The sequence below is a fragment of the Gossypium hirsutum genome, chromosome A06, assembly GCF_007990345.1.
Source record: "Gossypium hirsutum isolate 1008001.06 chromosome A06, Gossypium_hirsutum_v2.1, whole genome shotgun sequence".
NCBI lineage: Eukaryota > Viridiplantae > Streptophyta > Magnoliopsida > Malvales > Malvaceae > Gossypium > Gossypium hirsutum.
This window is the reverse complement of record NC_053429.1, coordinates 127,830,027-127,848,134: the sequence shown is the minus strand read 5'-3', so window position 1 is coordinate 127,848,134 and position 18,108 is coordinate 127,830,027. Positions and strand designations below refer to the sequence as shown.

Sequence of the window (18,108 nt, the reverse complement as noted above, 5' to 3'; positions counted from 1 at the left end):
GCAGATATATATAATATGGGCTTACGTGGCTCATTCCTGTCTCCAAAGCCATATAACTGATATGGACTTACATGGCTTATTTCTGTCCTGTCCTGTCCTGTCAACCCCAATATCCTAACATTCTTAAGATTCAAACGGGGCTTCCTAATGCTTTTTCTCTGTCACTTCGCCTTTAATTCGACTTTAAATATTCAAAGAAAATAAGTATATAAATGCTGGAAATTGACAATAATAATGTAAAATAAAAGAACATTACTTTTATTTACTGTAAACTTACCTCGATAAAAAATGTGACTAAACTTTACAATTTAGTCCTTTACTTTTTCTTTTCCCCGATCTACTCCCGAATTTCGCTCTTCTTGATCTATAATAGAAAATTTAACTTATTTAGTATTCACATTTATCAAAACAGTCCTTGACCCAAACTTTGGAAAAATTATATTTTTGCCCCTAAACTTTCACATATTTTCACTTTTGCCCCAAAGCTCGTAATTTAAACTTCATCCTATTTTCTTATATTTTATGACACGCTGATCATTTTTCCCTTCTATGACAACATCAAATTCACACTCTAACATGTACTTATGACTATTAGGTATTTTTACCGATTAAGCCCTTTTACTCGTTTTCACTTAAAACCGAGTAGCACAAGTTGTCTAACATAATTTAAAACCTCATATTCTATCATAAAACATCAAAATAAACACTTTTCACCTATTGGTATTTTTCCAAATATGAACCCTAACTTAAATTATTGCTAGCATAAGCTTTATCGAGCTACCGGGACTCCGAAAATGTAAAGAACATTAAAAACGGGGCTTGGAATCACTTACTATGGAGCTTGAAAGCTTGAAACAAACCCTAGCTATGGAGAACCCTTGAAATTTCGTGCTAATGAAGAGGATGATGAATTTTGTGTTATTTTTCCCTTTTTATTTCATTTAATATCCAAATGACCAAAATGGTCTTCCTTATTAAACTTTCAAAAATTCCATCCATGTCCTACTTTGTCCATGAACTTAAAAATTGGTCAAATTGTTATTTAAACCCTCCTAATTAATATTCCAAAGCAATTTCATACTAAAAATTTCTAGAATGCAAGTTTTGCAAATTATTTGATTTAGTCCCTAATCTCAACTTAAGCACTTTATGCATAGAATTTCATCACGAAATTTTCACACAATCATGCAATCATATCATGAAACTCAAAATAATAATAAAATAAATTTTTCTACCTCAGATTTATGGTTTCGCAACCACTGTTCCATTTAGGCCCTATTTCGGGATGTTACATTATCAACTCGACTCTCGATTGTAACCAATATTTTTTACCTTTTCTATACCATTAACTTAAGTCCCGTTACAATCTTGTAAAGACCTCTTGAATGGTGTGTCATCTCATTTCTTTAGTGGTGGAGATTATATTTTCAAGCAAACCTATGATAATAACACTTTATTTGAACCTTATTCGACTGTTTAGTGCACCTTACGTGAACCTTAAACATTTTGAATACTTTGAGTGAACCTTAGTAAAGGTGTTATGTCTTGTTAAGTTTGAATCTAATGTAATTATTGAAATAGGAGAGATGCCAAATGTTTTAAGCCTTAAAGATTTCAGCTCGGATTGTTTGTATTTTTTATTGTCATTTTTGTTTCATTTCACTTAACTTGATTCGAAAAAAAAAACCTGATTCAAAAAAATTTAAATTGAGTTAGGATGATAAAATATGACTCGTCAACTCGATTAAATCAAAATTTTTTCACTCGATTTGATTGGACACTCACCCCTAAAAGTTGAATGCCCAAAAGAGTTTAATGAATATATGTCAATTTGTAATGACCCAAATTCTAGTATTGTAAAAAAAATGGGGTTTCGAAACATTATTTCGGTAAATAGAATCCGTAAATATAAAAAGTGAATTTCATGTGATAATGTGACCGGGACTGTAACTGGAATTTCAGCAGCTGGAGCTATAGGAATTGGGATTGGTATATGGGTGTTGAAAAGAGTGAGAGGTTAAGCACCTGTAACAGGTGGGGTTCAAAGCAATGAGAATAGGATTTTCGAGCTGTAAACTGAAACCTCGTTAATGGTTTCTTGTTTACATCTTGTTTTTTGGTTTTTGTAAAACAAATTTGAGCCAGAATTCAATTGGTGATTTTGCAGGAATATTATTGTATCATACAAAACAGAACATAATTCTGAGCAGATCATAAAACGAATTCCATAATGTTTTCTGCAAATAAAATTACATACAAAACAGTTTTTTTCCTACAATTTGCTGCAAAAATTCCCGAGCCACCTTCATGTACCTGTACCGCCAAACAAGTCTCTTCACCACCACTTTGTTCCGGTCACCAATTTGCTTCAAAAATTGAGGTTGTCTACGACCAATCCGAGAAAAGGGTTTGGAGAGGACTGGCACTGCTGGTTGGTTCAGGAGGATTGTGGTCTTCCGAATTGAACCTCATCTTTTTCATCGGAGGCTCCTCGTCGTCAGTGTCATCTTTAGCATTTTTATTGCGAATACTACAAACAACATAATCACCGATCTGCAATATTTAAGAAGAAACAATTAGTAATCTCAACCCTAGATGAACAAAACATACTAGTTAGGAAAAATCAGGGTTAGGGCCTACTTGTTTGTCTTCCTCGTCAACAAGCGAAAACTCATGCATGATCCAATGCCCTTTTACGCCTTCGTTGGAACCCTTCACTTCGTAAACAAAAAGTTTCCGATTCCCGATTTTCATCTTCTCATACATGATAGGATCGGTTTTCTGACCTTTCCATGTCCCACACCCAGCTACTCGATCAATATTTTTGCCTTTACCCTTTTTCTTCAACTTGGTGAAAACATAAAAAGTTTCGGTTGAAGTCTCAATGAAAACATTCCATGGCTCTTTATCTTGGTTGCCATAGATTTCGCATTCGGAGATAATATTGTAGGGTAACGGGTCTCCGTTCACTTTCTTCCAGAGGTAATCTTGAAGAAGCTCAATGTCAGTTGGTTCAAACCGATAACCGGGAGGAATTCCCGTCATCAAGAACTGATATTCATAAGAATCGAACTCCATAAATTCAGTATCTGAATGAATGAAGAAAATAGGTAACTACTCTTAATTAAAAGTTGTAGAAACCTGAAAATTGTAGAAAGCTAATTAAATTTTCTTCTTGGCATCCAATATATAGAGGAATTTTTATACATATTTTGAAATTTAAAAATTATTTAAAATAATTTTAATTTATCACGTTAGCTAGAAAAAGAAGAATTATTATTACATGAAAATACTTATATATATATTACATGAAAAAAAGGGATTATTATTACATAAATACATCATCTTATCTGCGCAAAAAAAGGGATTATTATTACATGATAAACACTTAATAAAAATTATAAAAATTAATAAAAGTAAAATTACACTTTAACCCTCTTAAAATTATAAAAATTCGATTTAATCTTTTAAAAATTTATAAAAATATAGAGTATAAAAAATTAAAATTTCATTCAAATTGTACTGGCTTTGCCCTGAAGAAGGTAAAGAGTCTTAGAAGATTTTCGATAAGACTTCATCCGAAACTTTTTACGTTTTCACCAAGTTGAAGAAAAAGAGTAAAGGCAAAAACATTGATTGAGTAGCTGAGTGTGGGCGAGAAGAAAATCGGGAATCGGAAACTTTTTGTTTTCGAGGTGAAGGGCTCCAGCGAAGACGTAAAAGGACATTGGCTCATGCATGAGTTTTAGCTTGTTGACGACCACAACAAACAGGTATCATCCTTTTGATTGATTTGGTAAATAATATATTTTGTTCATCTAGGGTTGAGATTACTAATTGTTTCTGCTTAAATATTGTAGATCGGTGATCATCTTATTTGTGGTATTCGGAATAAAAATGCTAAAGTTGACACTGAAGAAAAGGAGTCGCCGATGAAAAAGATAAGGTCCGATAGGGAAGACCACACAGTCCTCTCTAAATCATTCTCTGGCCTGGTTGGAGACAACCTCAATTTTTGAAGCAAATTGGTGACTGGAACAAAGTGGTGGTGAAGAGACTTGTTTGGCGGTACAGACATGACGGTGGCTCGGGAATTTTTGGAGCAAAGTAAATAACAATATCGAGAATGTATATATGTATGGCTGCAAAATTACCGATTGAACCCTCAGTTAGCTCAAATTTCCATCACAAAAAGCAAAAAAAAGACATAAACAAAAACCATTAACGAGGTTTCACTTTACAGCTCGAAATATGATTTCAGAAAAAGAAGAAAAAAGACAGAAATTTGCAGTTTACTTTAACTTTCTTCAGAAAACCCTATTCTCATTGCTTTGAACCCCACATGTTACAGGTGCTTTGGCTCTCACTTTTTTCAACACCCATATACCAATCCCAATCCCTATAGCTCCAGCTGCGGAAATTCCAGTTACAGTCCCTGTCACATTAACGATTTCATTAAATTCTGGTTCCGAATACGATGTTAAGTTAATTATTTTGTAAATGGGTGAGTGTTCGATTGAATCGAGTAAAAATTTATTTATTTGAGTTAATTTGAGAAAAACGTTTAAAATTTATTTATTTGAGTTAATTTGAGAAAAACGTTTAACTTAAATAATTCGATTTGATTAAATCAAAATTAAAAAAAGAAGAAGATATTTTTGAATTAAATCAAATTTTGTTGGTTTCGATCAAGTTCATATCGTGATTGCAATTACATAAAATTCACCTGCAATGACTCCTGCCCTTTTGTGCTTTGAAATGTCATGACCTGTGCAAGAAAAAAAAAGTGATTAGAAAATTTCATGGCAAATTTATAGAAAATTTCTCGAGAAACAAACATACCTTTACAATAGGATGTGACATTTCCTTCTTTACATAAACACAGGAAATTATGTGTTTGTGTATCAAATCCGCATGTTCCACTACCCTTTGATGGATCTTGACACTGAAGACAACGTGTAGTAACCGGAACATCGAAATCGACTCGGATTCCATATTCAGGTACTTGACTATAAGGCGAATTCGTTGTTGATCCGATCGTTTTCCAATACACACTTGTATACGATGCGCAATACCGAAGCATCAACCGTAACGACTCGGTTGCTTTCGGGTAGTACGAGCAACACGAGCTAGCACTAAGCGCATCGGCACATTCGGGTAAATGCCTACAAAGATAACTAGCACTATCGCATGACGAATCACACCGGTCAGGGAATCGCTCACAGAAGACAGGCTTCGGCTCGACAATAACATAATCTTCACTACAATTGAAGAACAAGTAGTCATTCTGAGAGGACAATGTGAAAGGCGTACTTGTATCGAGACTAAAAGGTCTCGTAGGACGAAAATGATCACCATCTCTACAATTCCACATCAACGGATCGGTAACAAGAATATGAGGATCGGAGTAACTAATGCTGTGAACAGGGTATCGACCGGAAGGTGTACGGAGATAAAGGTTGCCGAGATTGGAACAAACTAGCATGTGTCTATAATAAGGACTACCACAACCATCATCAATACCAAAAGGGTAATTTATAGGGATATCACCACAAGTAGTTCTACAAAGGCTTGCTTGAGCTTCTATAAGGCTAATAGATTGAAAAATTATGGAACATAAACATAGAAATGAAGTAAATGAATCCATTGGTGTAATAATGGAAACTGTGTTTTGTTTTTTTTATTGTGGGATTTTGTAATGGTTTTAATGTCATAAAAAGTGAGAGAATCTTTGTGTTTTTTCACTTTTGCTTTTGCTTTTGCTTTTGTGCTTTATAGTTTCATGAAGATTGTGGAAAAATACTTGAAACTATGTACGTGATGATTGACGACCATGTGAATTTCATTAAAGCTGAAAATGTTTGGATTCCATTGTTAAATGCTTTTACTTTATTTGTAAGCAAATTTATATAAGGATAGAGTTCACTTATATATATATTATAAATTATAGGTCAAATTTTACTATTAATTTTTATATTTTACGAAAGTTGTGGATTTAGTCCTAACCCCAATAGTTAAATTCAATTTTTGGCCTTGTACCATATGTACAATTGTGGATTTAGTCTATATTCTGCAATTGAATCTTTCCATTTCCCTATAGTGATCGAATTTTGAAATTTTAGTTTTGAATAGAATTTTTTATAGGTACCTTTTGGTGAGGACTAAAATTTTAAAATTTAAAAAGTATAGGGACTAAAAATGATCAAATTAAACTACAGGGACTAAATCAAGAAGTTTTGCATAGTATAGGGACCGATATTAGATAAAAAAAGATTAATGATGTGAAAGAATACAAATAGGTTAAAATAAATCTCGACTATTTTGAAATTATTATTGTATTTGTCCACTTTACAAATTATCTTTGTTATATTGAACCAAGAAAGTAAACCTTAAACCCAAAGAAACCATGATCCTCAAAACGGTAGATTTTTCATTTAGTCCCTTAAATTTTTATGAAATTAGATGTTAATATATAAAATGATAAAATTATACTTTGTCCCTTGAATAATTTATAATTCATCTCTGGTCCCTAAAGTAATTTGTTGGCTTCATCCTAACTCTAATAACTAAGCTCCATGAGCAACTAACTCGTACATAGCACTTGGGTAACACAAGTCAAGAGTTAGGATCAACAAAAGCACTTGTTAAGCCAAGGACACATATTTTAACCAATCACATGCAAGGAGCAAATCCGCCTCCACTCACTCTTATGCAAAGGATAATCTCGAGATAAGTGAAGGCTCCGTATAAATACTTAAGTATGCCTTCCTTCGACTCATCTTCTTCTCGTTATTCCTATCGATATACTACAAAAATTTGCCAATTGCCTTCATTCATTTCTACTAACTTAAGCATTAAAGAGCGTCTCAAAATATAAGTTCTGATATCTCGTAACTTACTTTTAATCTTATAAGATACTTGAAGTCTCCAAACTTAACAGACGACCTCTAACCCAATTTCCTCCAAAAATGTAAACTTTTGGCACTTAAGGGATGTAATAAATTGATTTTCAGTGAATGTATCTGAGAGGCTTTTCTATTATAGAGATCTGATCAAATTAGTCCCTCTACTGTTAAACAAATCAATTTACTCATTGTATTATTAAAAAGAATCAAATAAGACCAAATTGAAATAGAGAAGGGAATGAGAGGTTTCGGTTAGTGTAGATGATGCGAAAAGAGAAGACTATATATTAGCGATTTTAACAGTCTAGTAATTTAAATTTAAATTTTAAAATAATTTAATGACTATTTTGTATCATTTTAAAATTGAATGACTAAAATATAAATTTACTAATAATTTAATAATTTATTTTTCTAAATTTTGTAATTAATTATTTAATTATTATTAAATTGACTGTCAAATCAATTAAACTGATAGGAATTTGATTAATTCTACCAACTCAAAACGTGATAAAAATGGAGTAAGAAAGATGATGTGAAATATATAAGCCGTACGGTGGAAAAGGTCCGTATGGTGCGACCCACAAAGTTCCACGTCGTGGGGGCTCTAATCTCCTTAGTATTTGTAAATTTCAGACACATAATTGGATGTTCGATTGGCATGGAACATGACAGACGATGTAGTTGTTGTTCCAATAGGGTCGGAAGCGTGTAAATTATTATACTAAAAAATCACACAAAGTTCAATTCCCAGAGAAGAGTATCTCACTTTTAGTCCCACAAAAATTATTGCACCTCACCACAATCCACTATTTTGAGCTATTGAAAACGATATATTATCATTGCCATAGATCTATACATTAGGTTTTCTCTAGCACATCGAATCTTTCGAGAAAAAAAATTTAAAGTGTCATTTGTCAAACAATCGATTAATTTTTCAACAACTGAAAGTAGTATTTGTGTCAAAGTTTTGTCCTTAGTCTCTGCGAAGAGTTTTGTACGAGTTATAAAAGAGGATATTAGTGTTATGTGTCATATTAATCGTAGAGAATATGTGCGAGGATTCAAATAATCAACAAGGCTTAAAGACAACATACATGTAAGCTCGGGACTACGTTCGAAAGAAATCTTCAAAGTATTATACACCAGGTAACTTATTTTTTATCAAAACTCCAATTTAAAAGTTTATCTAATCAATATCAAATTCTTTATCGTTTAACCCAACAAAACAATGCCAGCGGCCACTGTGTCGGCTGCAAAGAAACTTGGTTGCTTAATTGTGAAAAAGATTAGATATCATGAGACAATTGTACGCTTGAAAATCTTGATTGATTAAACAGTGTTGGATCAAAAACTCGAGACAATTGAAGATGGTTTGGGGATTCAGGTCTAATGTTATAGTCGGAAATGGAGCCAAAGCTGAAATCATCACCATGGTTGACGAACATGGAAGGACTGCCCTAGCAAGCAATGTTGGGTTCATAATTTCATCGGCACCGGGAATTGAACCTGAAAGCAACATGGTAGCTGCCATGGTAGTCATTGATGCCATCTCCACCGCGGTAGGAGGAAGTGGGTCATTGCAGTTGTTCTATCATTTACATTAAGACTGAATTTTTAAAACTTAAAAAGCGATGGTACTAAAAATGATCATATTAGAGTATATGAATTGAATTCACAATTTATGTATAGTATAATGATTAATTCAAAAAAATTAAATATTATGGGGTTAATTATGATTTTAGTCCCTCTAATAGTAAAAATGAATTTTACATTAGCAACTGTTCGTATTATCAATTTGTACATACTAATAATATTATAAAAATAAATGGTGCATAAAAGTCTTTATACTAGGAGTTAGATTACATTTTGTCTCTTCTATTAAAAAATTGGACAAATTATTCCTTGTACATTAGAATAAAGAGCAAATTGGTCATTTCTGTTAAAATTTTCATCCATTCGTACTATTAAAATTTTCAGCCATGTGTACTTCATGTTGATGTATATGAATCAATTTTTAGCAGCAGAAATTGATGAAATTTTTAATAGAATGACCAATTTGCTCTTTGATTTAACGTATAAGGACTAATTTGCCCATTTTTTGAATAAAGAGAGTAAAATGCAATCTGATTCTTAAATAGGGGCCTCCATGATACTTTCACCAAAAAATGAACAAACCAAATTATTTCAATACTCTTTTAATTCATGGGTAAACTACAAAAATAGTCACTTTTGTTTGCCTCAGATTACATTTTAGTTACTTATGTTTGAAATGTTACGTTTTAGTCACTTACGTTATCGTTTTATTACGAAGTGGTCACTCTATCGCTAAACTCCGTTACCTCCCTAACAACAGCCTTACGTGGTAGTCCAAATGAGTTTTAAATACCAAATTGGATATTCAGTTACTGAGATGAAAATAGGTTTTTAATTAAATAAACTTAATTTGGACTACTACGTAGGACATCCAAATTGACATTTAAAACCTATTTAGACTACCACATAAGACTGTCCTTAAGGAGATAACAGAGTTTAGTGGTAATCCAATTCATATAACTCACACATGCTATGGCCAAAGTAAATTATTGTTAACACACACCACAATACGTAACATTTTTGTGACTCAAATTTAAGTAACTCTAAGAAAATGTAAACACTCGATAAATAGACCACAATTTAGAGGGGACTAAATTGATAGTTTAATATTTAATAGTTTACCATTTTGGAAATTTCAGAATTTTATGAGATTTTATATTATTACGGAGATGGTGCGTCAACAATTGGCAGCTGCAATTGACCCACTTTCAAGCCGTTTCGTAGGATGGCTGCGAAGTCACTATTTTTTATATTTAAATATGTATATGAATTTGAATATCCTTCAACTATTAAGGGGAAATTACACTTAAGATTACTAAACTATCAGTAAGTTTACTTTCTGGTCTTTTAATTTTAAAAAATTAGAAAATGATCACTGAACTATTCGAAAATTTTTATTTAAGTAACTAGGCTATTATGTTATTTTTAAAAAAGTCTGGCTAACAAGCTTCAAGTGACAATTTGACAACCGGTATGGTGAATTAGTACCCATTAACAAGTAGAACATATCTTATATCTAAGTCAATCTGACGGTCAGTGTCAGAGATTGGAGAAGAAAGTTATCTAGATTTTGATTCGTAGATTCGTGATATTCAAAAATGTTTCGTGAAAAAAAAAGAACTTAATTGTAAAAGAGAAGGGGAATGAGAGCTTTTTATCGGTGCGAACAAAGAAAGCCATACAATAGTCGTACTAAAGCCTAATTACTTAATGAAAACTTCCCAATAGTTTGATGTCTATTCTGTAACTTATTGAAGTTAAGTGACCAAAACGTAAACTTACTAATAATTTAGTGACTTTGGTGTAATTTATTTTTATAAATTTTGTAATTATTTATTTAATTATTGTTAAATCAACCTTCAAACCAATTGAACCGATTGAATAAAAATCGATAATTTAACGGATTTTATCACCAATCCTCGACCTCAAACTCACCCGATCTAGACCAAACTTAAAACCCGAGTAGCAAAACCTTTTTTCACCATGAAAAAAACTTTAAAAATGTTTTCCAAAACTCATCAATTCAACATTTGATTCCATAATACACATAAAGGTCAATTTCTCTAAACCTCAAAAGTTTTAGAACACTCAAAAAAAAGGATGAATGTTTGACAGCAATCAACAGTTAAACTATACCGATTCGCAAAAGGTACTCGAGTCCTTATAAATTCTTCTTACTATCCGAACGTGACAATTTCCGGTCCAAAGATTGCAACTGACCCCGAAGGCTTTCGTTCTCCTCAAGTAACCGATCATACTCAAGAAGTAAACCTTCGGATTGTTTCCTTAAAGCAACTGTATTAACTTCTGCAGCATTAATCTGTTTAGTCTTTGCCTCCATATCAGACTCCAGCTGCTTAAGTTTCTCACGCAGAGTCATTACTTCTTCTTCCAAGGATTTAACTTTGTCAAAGCCATCGGGTTTTTTATCATTGGAACCTTGACCTTGTTTCTTGACAGCATCCATGGTCTTCCTTCTTATCCGGAGTTCTCTGATATAATGGTGCAATCTATCTATCATTAGTGCTAGGAATATTGTGGCCCCTGCAACAAGTTACCATAAAAAAAACCAGAGAGCAAATGAAAATTGTGTCACAAAGTAGTCCTAGACTATTTTATCGAGTCGGCAGTGAGTGTTAGATATGAGCATGTACCCTATACGGCTATGGTCAATTATTTCCGAGTTTTTTTCATATATACGGAGGATTATATTCCTATGATTATCGTGTATAACTATGTGTCAAACAACAGATCGCTTAACGAAAACGAATGCGTCCGTGTAAAATATTCCTATATGCTTTATACCAAGACAAAGAACAAGATCCCAATTTCGTGCTCCACCATCTTTGAAGATAAGCAATGTTAAGGGCTAACTCCTTCGGGAGAAGTCTTCAAACTGTCGTTCGTCAAGCAGCCAGCTGAACCGCCAACAATGGTCGGTATTGTGCTCTGCTTTAATTCCTGATTTTATCTCCGATTCCACTGAGAGCCTCAAGGGGTTAACAAAGACGGGCACAATACCGACAATTGTTGGAGGGGTTTAAACAACTGGCCGTGAACAACACTTCAAAAACTTCTCCCTGAAAAATCCGCCTTTCAACAACAACCTAAGCTAAATCCTGCCTAATTGATTCTATAATTCAATCTTCAACCAATTGAAGATACCAAGTCAAACACAATAATTTGCAAAACAGTAAGCATTCAAGCGGAATTTGACTTGGATTTACATTTTCATATACTTACGATTGAAAACTAAGATCCCAACAGAAGTGAAAAATTAGAGATTAACAATCAAACAACTAGATTTAAAACAATTGATTCGACTGAAGCAAGAACGAATTAATTACCCATGAGAGTAGCTTCAAGAAGGTGTCGGACCATAAGAACCTGGTCCGTTGAACTAACCGGTCCATCATCGCCGACCCAACGTTTCTGGATCTCCATCATGCTGTATACGCTCGACACCATCACTACAAACACCGTTCCGGCCACCGTCTTAACCACCACAGGACCTCGTCCACGTTTAAGCCGATCCAGACCCATTATCACCAGCTTCCTAAACGGTGTCTTGAATGATAATACCATGATCACCGCCATCTCTGAGAATATCACCATGAACAATAATTGAATCATCTTTTAAAAAAAACCCCCCAAAGTGAAATTCAGAGAGCTAAAGAAAGAAGTGTAAAAGGATCAAAGGGCTGCTGCAGTTCCCGTTAACAACTTCAAGTCGTAGATTGGGTCTTTTTAAGTAATTTCTTGATATTTTCTTAAAGGCCCCTTATCTTTTAGTTTATTCCTTATTTGAAATAACTTTAAAATTAGGGAATTTTAGAACTTGTCAACTCGATTAACTCGAATTTTTTTCACTCATTTTGACCGAACGCTCAACCCTATTTGTTTTTATACTCACATACCAACATATTTAAAGGCTTGAATTTAATAGTTGTTCTCACATTGGGGCCTAAATTTTCTTTCTTCTAGTTAGTCCTTGGTATTTCCTTAAAAAAGGTTTAAGCTCGAATGTAGGAACAATTGTCAAGTTCAGGGACTAACTTGAATTAAAATAAGTTCAAACCCCAATGCGAGAACAATTACTAAATTCAAGCCTCAAAATAGTGCATTAACCAAGAAAAAGAAGTTACTAGAAACTTCAATGCTTGCCTTTAAACTAAAGGGTAAACCATACCTTTAATCACCTAACTATTAGCGTGTTTCTGTTTTGGTCACTAAGCTATAAAGATTTTTAATTTCGTCAGTAACGTTTTAGATTACTTTTCGTTTCCGTCACTCTCTATTAAATAGTTAATGGAGATGATGACATATGCTTTTTCTAACTAATACAATAACACATTTAGTTTTCAATACTTATACATTCTATCAATTTGATTCTAATTTTATATAATTCAATAAATTTAACCTTTCATATTTACAAAATTTATCAATTTGATTGTCAAACACGTAATTTCGATCATCTAACTTTCAAATCATATAAAACTATCACTAACATTATCAAATTGTTACAAAATGATCATCCAAGTACCATAAAAAAGATAAGGTTATAAAGGATTAAGCGGAGGAAGCAGATCATGATCGTATTCAAGTTGTTTGACTTAAGAAGAAAAGATTCAGATCTGACCTATAAATAAGAAATAAACAAATTTAGAAATTAAAGAAAATGAAAACACTAAAAGAAAAAAAAAGTTAAGACTAAGAATAAATATTCAAAACAATAAATAACTAACTAAATAAATGAAATTTAAAAGTGGAAGATGGATCGAATAAACTCTAATTAACCTAAATAAGGAGTAATTAATTTTAAACTAAACTTTCTTTTTTGACTAAAGACGGTATGAAGCTCATATATAATAAAAATTAAGCCTAAAAATCGAAGTCAATATGATTCAAACTCGAATTAAAGCTCGATACTTGTAATTCCATCATAAACTCATCTAGAAATTCTGCTTGCGCAATCTTCACAAAAATGGTCATAACTTAAGCTCTTGAACTCAAAATCGAGTGATTCGAAGTACATTTCGAAGCTAAGAGATAGATTTTTAAACGTTATACAAACATTTAAGCCCACTCCCATCCAAAAATTCATTGCAAGTTGACTAATATTTTTAGTTTTCCTCAAAAAATTCATCCTCACATATTATCTTTGATCGAATCTTGATTTTTATTTGCTTAAATTTTAATCTTGTTGTTAGGCCTTAAAACAGTGTAAATCCATCATATCTATAGGTCTAAAATTTGGCTTTAAGACTCGTATCATAAGGTTTATTTGACGTGGCATGTTAAATATTCATGATTCAACCTATGTATTGTATTCATCATCATCAAGATTGAACCTAGCTATATCTTCTGTACATCATCACTTTCCAAAATTGAACAAATATGTATATCATCGGTTAATTGAATGAATCAAAGAATGAATTAAAGAATCTATACATCAAAAAATATTGGATCAAAAGAGCTTGCTTGCAAATTCATCAATGGGGCTTCCTTCAATACGAGAATAGCTTGAATTTTTCGCAACATCTCTCAATTCTGATAAGCTTCTTCCTAATTGCAATGCCACTTTGATTTCAAACAACTCCCCATTTTCTCTTTGCTTCACATCACTTTCTTCCGATGTTGATTCAATCGATTCTTGCATATGCTTAAAGAACCCAGCGTTGTCCCTCTACATCTCTTGTTGAATCCTTTTGACATAATAATCATAAAAATCATTAGATTGCAAGTATAATCAGTTTTGTTATTATAATTATTACGAGTCACGACACAAAAAATCATTAAAAAAATATTGTAAAATTAAATTTTCTCTCACTTAAATTTAAAAAAGATAGGATTATTAGTTTCATTACCTACTCCACCATCTCTAGTTGATTAATAGCATAATATATTGAATTAAATATATGCAGTCTCATAACACCATACGTATAAGGAAAATGGTTTTGTACAATTGTTTGTGTTTTTTATTGGATTTGGTTAAGACCAGTGTATGTTGTATAATAATGTAATATTATTTGTCGGCTATGGTTGACTTCACAAGATAATTTTGGATTTGTCTTTTGACTTCAATGTCCTTTTTTCATTATTCGCGGGGGGGGGGGGGGCAAAATTTCATTTGTCCCTTTGAAACGCAGTAATTATCGTATAATGATCGTCGGGTACTGAACTTTGTGGTGTATAAATAGGTGATCATGGAGATGGAGAGTGAAACCAAGCAAGTGTGGGTCTAGTTCTTAGTCTATTCCCAAACAATGGCAGCAATGGATGCTAAATTGTGGTATCTGGGTCTTGTTTTTTTAAGTATTGCTGGTACTTTGAGTCTTGTTGTTGGAGGAGGTGATGTTGGATATAATGTTGATAACGGGGATGATAATCATTGTTTATATAGAAGTTGGCGAAGTTGTGGTAGTTTCTTTGGTGGTGGAGGTGGAGGAGGAGGAGGTGGTGGGGGTGGAGGTGGAGGAGGAGGAGGTGGTGGGGGTGGAGGTGGAGGAGGTGGTGCTTCAAGTAATGGTATTGGATATGGAGAGGGGCATGGTGTAGGAGGAGGTGTAGGGGTAGTGTTGGTGGGGGTGGTTTTGGAGGAGGTGGTGGAGGTGGAAGTGGAAGTGGTTATGGTAGGTTTGGTGAAGGGTTTGGTCATGGTAGTGGTTTTGGTTTTGGTTTTGGTGCAGGAGCAAGCATAGGAGGAGAAGGTGGCGGTGGAGGCGGAGGAGGTGGTGGCGGTGGTGGTGGTGTTAGTAAAGGTTCTAGTGGAGGTTATGGCCATGGTAATGGTTATGGTGCAGGTATTGGTGGTGCAAGTGGAAGTGGAAGTGACGGGACATCAAGTGGTGGCGGCGGAGGAGGGGGAGGTGGTAGTGGGGGTGGTTCTGGTGAAGGCTCAGGTCATGGAAATGGTTTTGGTGCAGGTTTTGGGATCGCTGGCATTGAAGGAGGAGGAGGAGGAGGAGGAGGTGGTGGTGGTGGTGGTGAAGGCAATGGTGGAGGTGGTGGAAATGGAGGAGAAGGATATGGACATGGGGAAGGCATGGGAATGGGAATGGGAGGGGGTTCAAATGTTGAGAAAGGACATGGTGGTGGCAAAGGTAACATGGGATTTGGTATGGGAATGGGAATGGGCATTGGGGTTGGTTTTGGAACAGGAACAAGTGGAGTTAAAGACACAAGTACTGAACATGGTCATCCTTAGACCTACACATGCATGGTTTCCGTCTACAATGGATGTCCTATGTCTCATGTTCAAGTTTAGAAACTTTGAGATTTGTTTGTCAAATAAACCCTCTTTCTTTTGTTGTCTAATATGCATGCATGCATGAATATTTTAATCTACTTTTCATCGTGGATATTTTCATTTTATCAAACATATTCAAGTGAATAAAACGAGTTGAGAAAAAATGATTTTTCATGAATCATAAATTAAACATAAAAGATATCTTGATTCTAAATTTTTTTAAGATTATTATTAGTAGAAATATAGTACAATCACAAATATAAATATATGTCGGACTAATTATAATGTAGAACTAAATTAATACCAAACATAATGAAAGAAAATTTAAAAATAAGAGAAAGAAACTAAAAAGGATTGAATAAAATGCATATGACATATGCACAAAATAAAATGAAGACTCTTACATCACTATTATGCATGGAAACATTCAAACTAGATTGGATTCTAAATATTTTTTTAAAACTTATAAATATGAATAATAAGTTGGGTTGATTTAAATAAGAGTTGACGAAGTTCCTAGTAGAATGAAGGTCCTATTAGTGTTTAAGTTACTGGGCTTAAAGATAAGCAATCCTTCAAAAAGTTGGTCAACATTTTACTTACATCATAATGGAAGAAAGAAAATGTCAAACGTAGTAGGGGTAATCAAAGCCGTCCAATCAAGACCCTTTCCTTTACGGTGTTATATTACCTACAACAAAGGCAATAATAGTAACAATATTCAACTCTTTTACTATAGTATTTCCCTTTGGGTTTGCATAACTTAGTGCCCATCTTACAAAATTGTATACATGGTAGAGTGGGATGAAGGTCGAGATAGAGCATTTCAACAATGGAGTAATGTTGGATTTGAAAATTGTAGTAATCACTTTCTTATTCTAATTTCCAAAAAATATGGTTAAATACATTGATTTGTATTCAAGTTTGAACCTATGTCTTGTATATATTATCATCTTACAAAATTGTACAAATATATGTATATCATTGGTTAATTGAATGAATTAAAGAATCTATACATCAAAAAATATTGGATCAAAAGAGCTTGCTTGCAAATTCATCCATGGGGCTTCCTTCTATACGAGAATAGGTTGATTTTTTGGCTACATCTCTCAGTTCTGATAAGCTTCTTCCCGGTTGCAATGCCACTTTGATTTCAAACAACTCCCCATTTTCTCTTTTCTCCACATCACTTTCATCCAACGTTGATTCAATCGATTCTTGCATATGCTTAAAGAACCCGGCGTTGTTCCTGTACATCTCGAACACCATACCAACTTGGCCACCATGCTCGAAGGTGTTCACAGCTGAAGCTAAAGCTCCTGCAACAGCCGCCACTGTTGCCGCCCCAGGACTGTTGGAAGAAACCATGAAAGCCGATCCTAGAGCTGCTATTCCAGTTAGCAATGGCCCTGCTGTAGCTAAAACTTTGTTCATGTTCAAAGCCTTGTTGCCTAATCTCTCGTAATCTTCACTGTCTTTTCTCTTTATCACTTCAACCACTTCTCTCATTTCCATTTCCAATTCCTTGGTCCACCCATTGTTGTTGTTCAATGCTTTGTTTGAGTTTGGAGACTGTTTTGTAGGCCACCAAACAGCAGGCTCTAAACTTGCAGGGAATTTGTCAAGCATAACACCAAGCAAAGGAAGAGGGTAAGCTTTGTCAAGTGCCAACACTTTCTCCATGGCATCATTCACGTCATCTTGGCATAGAGAACCAACAGCAAGTAGGGTTCTGATTTGGGATTGCAGCTGCTTAAACAATCTGGTAGCATTACGTTGCTCTTCCACAAGCTGTGAGGGTTGAATCTTATTCATCAATACCAACATCCCAGTGGCTGCTGAGAACATCACACTGGATGCCAACTTCAAACCCATAACAGAAACCCCAGCGCCAACGCCAGTTGCGGCTGCAAAACCTGCCATGGTTGCGGCGGTGAGGGTAATCATATTGATGGAGTTGAGTAGAAGGGTGTTCCAGTTATCTCGTTGTTCCCCAATGTTGTTATGCATCTCCACTCTGTCACCTATCGCCTCTAAGATGGCATACAGTTGAAAGGTAGCCATTGAAACAGATGAGGTTTGTTGAACCAGAGGTCTGCTATGGACATCGTTTTGGATTGGGATTGTGTTGATGAGCCTATTGGAACCCACCATTGTTTGAAAAGTCAAATGGGGTGGGCACCGAAAGTAGAAAGTAATATTGGTTGGCAAGTTGGGTTAAAAGTTGGCATGGGATAATTGCAATTTTGGTCCCTAATTGTATAGGGACATTGCAAGTTGATCCTTGAACCTCAACTATAAATAGGCCTAACCATTGCTTACTTTCTTCATCCCACACTTACCATTCTCTACTTAAGGCAA

The 18,108-nt window shown here is 34.2% G+C and overlaps 5 protein-coding genes across 6 annotated transcripts; 1 reads left to right on the top strand and 4 right to left on the bottom strand.

Annotated features, from left to right (window-relative positions):
* Positions 1–1,959: 1,959 nt before the first annotated feature.
* On the bottom strand, positions 1,960–3,293 carry LOC107961518 (NAC domain-containing protein 41). The gene is made up of 2 exons (XM_016897629.2): positions 2,641–3,293; positions 1,960–2,553 (listed from the first exon to the last, which is right to left on the bottom strand). The coding sequence occupies exons 1-2, from the start codon at positions 3,076–3,078 to the stop codon at positions 2,386–2,388; spliced, it is 606 nt and encodes a 201-aa protein (XP_016753118.1). The 5' UTR covers positions 3,079–3,293; the 3' UTR covers positions 1,960–2,385.
* Positions 3,294–3,837: 544 nt separating this feature from the next.
* Positions 3,838–5,675, bottom strand: LOC107960176 (wall-associated receptor kinase-like 20). Of its 2 annotated transcripts, XM_016896459.2 has the most exons (4): positions 4,843–5,667; positions 4,727–4,768; positions 4,297–4,435; positions 3,838–4,142 (listed from the first exon to the last, which is right to left on the bottom strand). In XM_016896459.2, the coding sequence occupies exons 1-3, from the start codon at positions 5,645–5,647 to the stop codon at positions 4,308–4,310; spliced, it is 975 nt and encodes a 324-aa protein (XP_016751948.1). In that variant the 5' UTR covers positions 5,648–5,667; the 3' UTR covers positions 3,838–4,142; positions 4,297–4,307. The 2 variants fall into 2 exon arrangements, with proteins under 2 accessions (XP_016751948.1, XP_016751947.1); XM_016896458.2 differs by having other exon boundaries at positions 3,838–4,435; positions 4,843–5,675.
* A 4,881-nt stretch (positions 5,676–10,556) lies between these two features.
* On the bottom strand, positions 10,557–12,237 carry LOC107960177 (B-cell receptor-associated protein 31). The gene is made up of 2 exons (XM_016896460.2): positions 11,846–12,237; positions 10,557–11,042 (listed from the first exon to the last, which is right to left on the bottom strand). Exons 1-2 carry the CDS (start codon positions 12,129–12,131, stop codon positions 10,660–10,662), a joined length of 669 nt encoding a protein of 222 aa, XP_016751949.2. The 5' UTR covers positions 12,132–12,237; the 3' UTR covers positions 10,557–10,659.
* Positions 12,238–14,764: 2,527 nt separating this feature from the next.
* On the top strand, positions 14,765–15,705 carry LOC107961061 (glycine-rich cell wall structural protein 2). The gene is made up of 2 exons (XM_041115505.1): positions 14,765–15,146; positions 15,188–15,705. Exons 1-2 carry the CDS (start codon positions 14,765–14,767, stop codon positions 15,703–15,705), a joined length of 900 nt encoding a protein of 299 aa, XP_040971439.1.
* A 1,074-nt stretch (positions 15,706–16,779) lies between these two features.
* Positions 16,780–17,901, bottom strand: LOC107961062 (probable F-box protein At4g22030). The gene has a single exon (XM_041115504.1). It carries the CDS (start codon positions 17,899–17,901, stop codon positions 16,780–16,782), a length of 1,122 nt encoding a protein of 373 aa, XP_040971438.1.
* Between the last annotated feature and the right edge of the window lie 207 nt (positions 17,902–18,108).

Excerpts from the sequence above, each read along its gene's own strand:
- LOC107961062 (XM_041115504.1), bottom strand. The coding sequence starts at position 17,901 with ATGGTGGGTTCCAATAGGCTCATCAACACAATCCCAATCCAAAACGAT.
- LOC107961518 (XM_016897629.2), bottom strand. The coding sequence starts at position 3,078 with ATGGAGTTCGATTCTTATGAATATCAGTTCTTGATGACGGGAATTCCT. Across the intron at positions 2,554-2,640 it reads TTGACGAGGAAGACAAACAA|ATCGGTGATTATGTTGTTTG; the intron begins GTAGGCCCTAAC and ends TAAATATTGCAG.
- LOC107960176 (XM_016896458.2), bottom strand. The coding sequence starts at position 5,647 with ATGGATTCATTTACTTCATTTCTATGTTTATGTTCCATAATTTTTCAA. Across the intron at positions 4,769-4,842 it reads TGTCACATCCTATTGTAAAG|GTCATGACATTTCAAAGCAC; the intron begins GTATGTTTGTTT and ends TTTCTTGCACAG. Across the intron at positions 4,436-4,726 it reads AAGGGCAGGAGTCATTGCAG|GGACTGTAACTGGAATTTCC; the intron begins GTGAATTTTATG and ends TTAATGTGACAG.
- LOC107960177 (XM_016896460.2), bottom strand. The coding sequence starts at position 12,131 with ATGATTCAATTATTGTTCATGGTGATATTCTCAGAGATGGCGGTGATC. Across the intron at positions 11,043-11,845 it reads TCTTGAAGCTACTCTCATGG|GGGCCACAATATTCCTAGCA; the intron begins GTAATTAATTCG and ends AACTTGTTGCAG.
- LOC107961061 (XM_041115505.1), top strand. The coding sequence starts at position 14,765 with ATGGCAGCAATGGATGCTAAATTGTGGTATCTGGGTCTTGTTTTTTTA. Across the intron at positions 15,147-15,187 it reads TATGGTAGGTTTGGTGAAGG|GAGCAAGCATAGGAGGAGAA; the intron begins GTTTGGTCATGG and ends GTTTTGGTGCAG.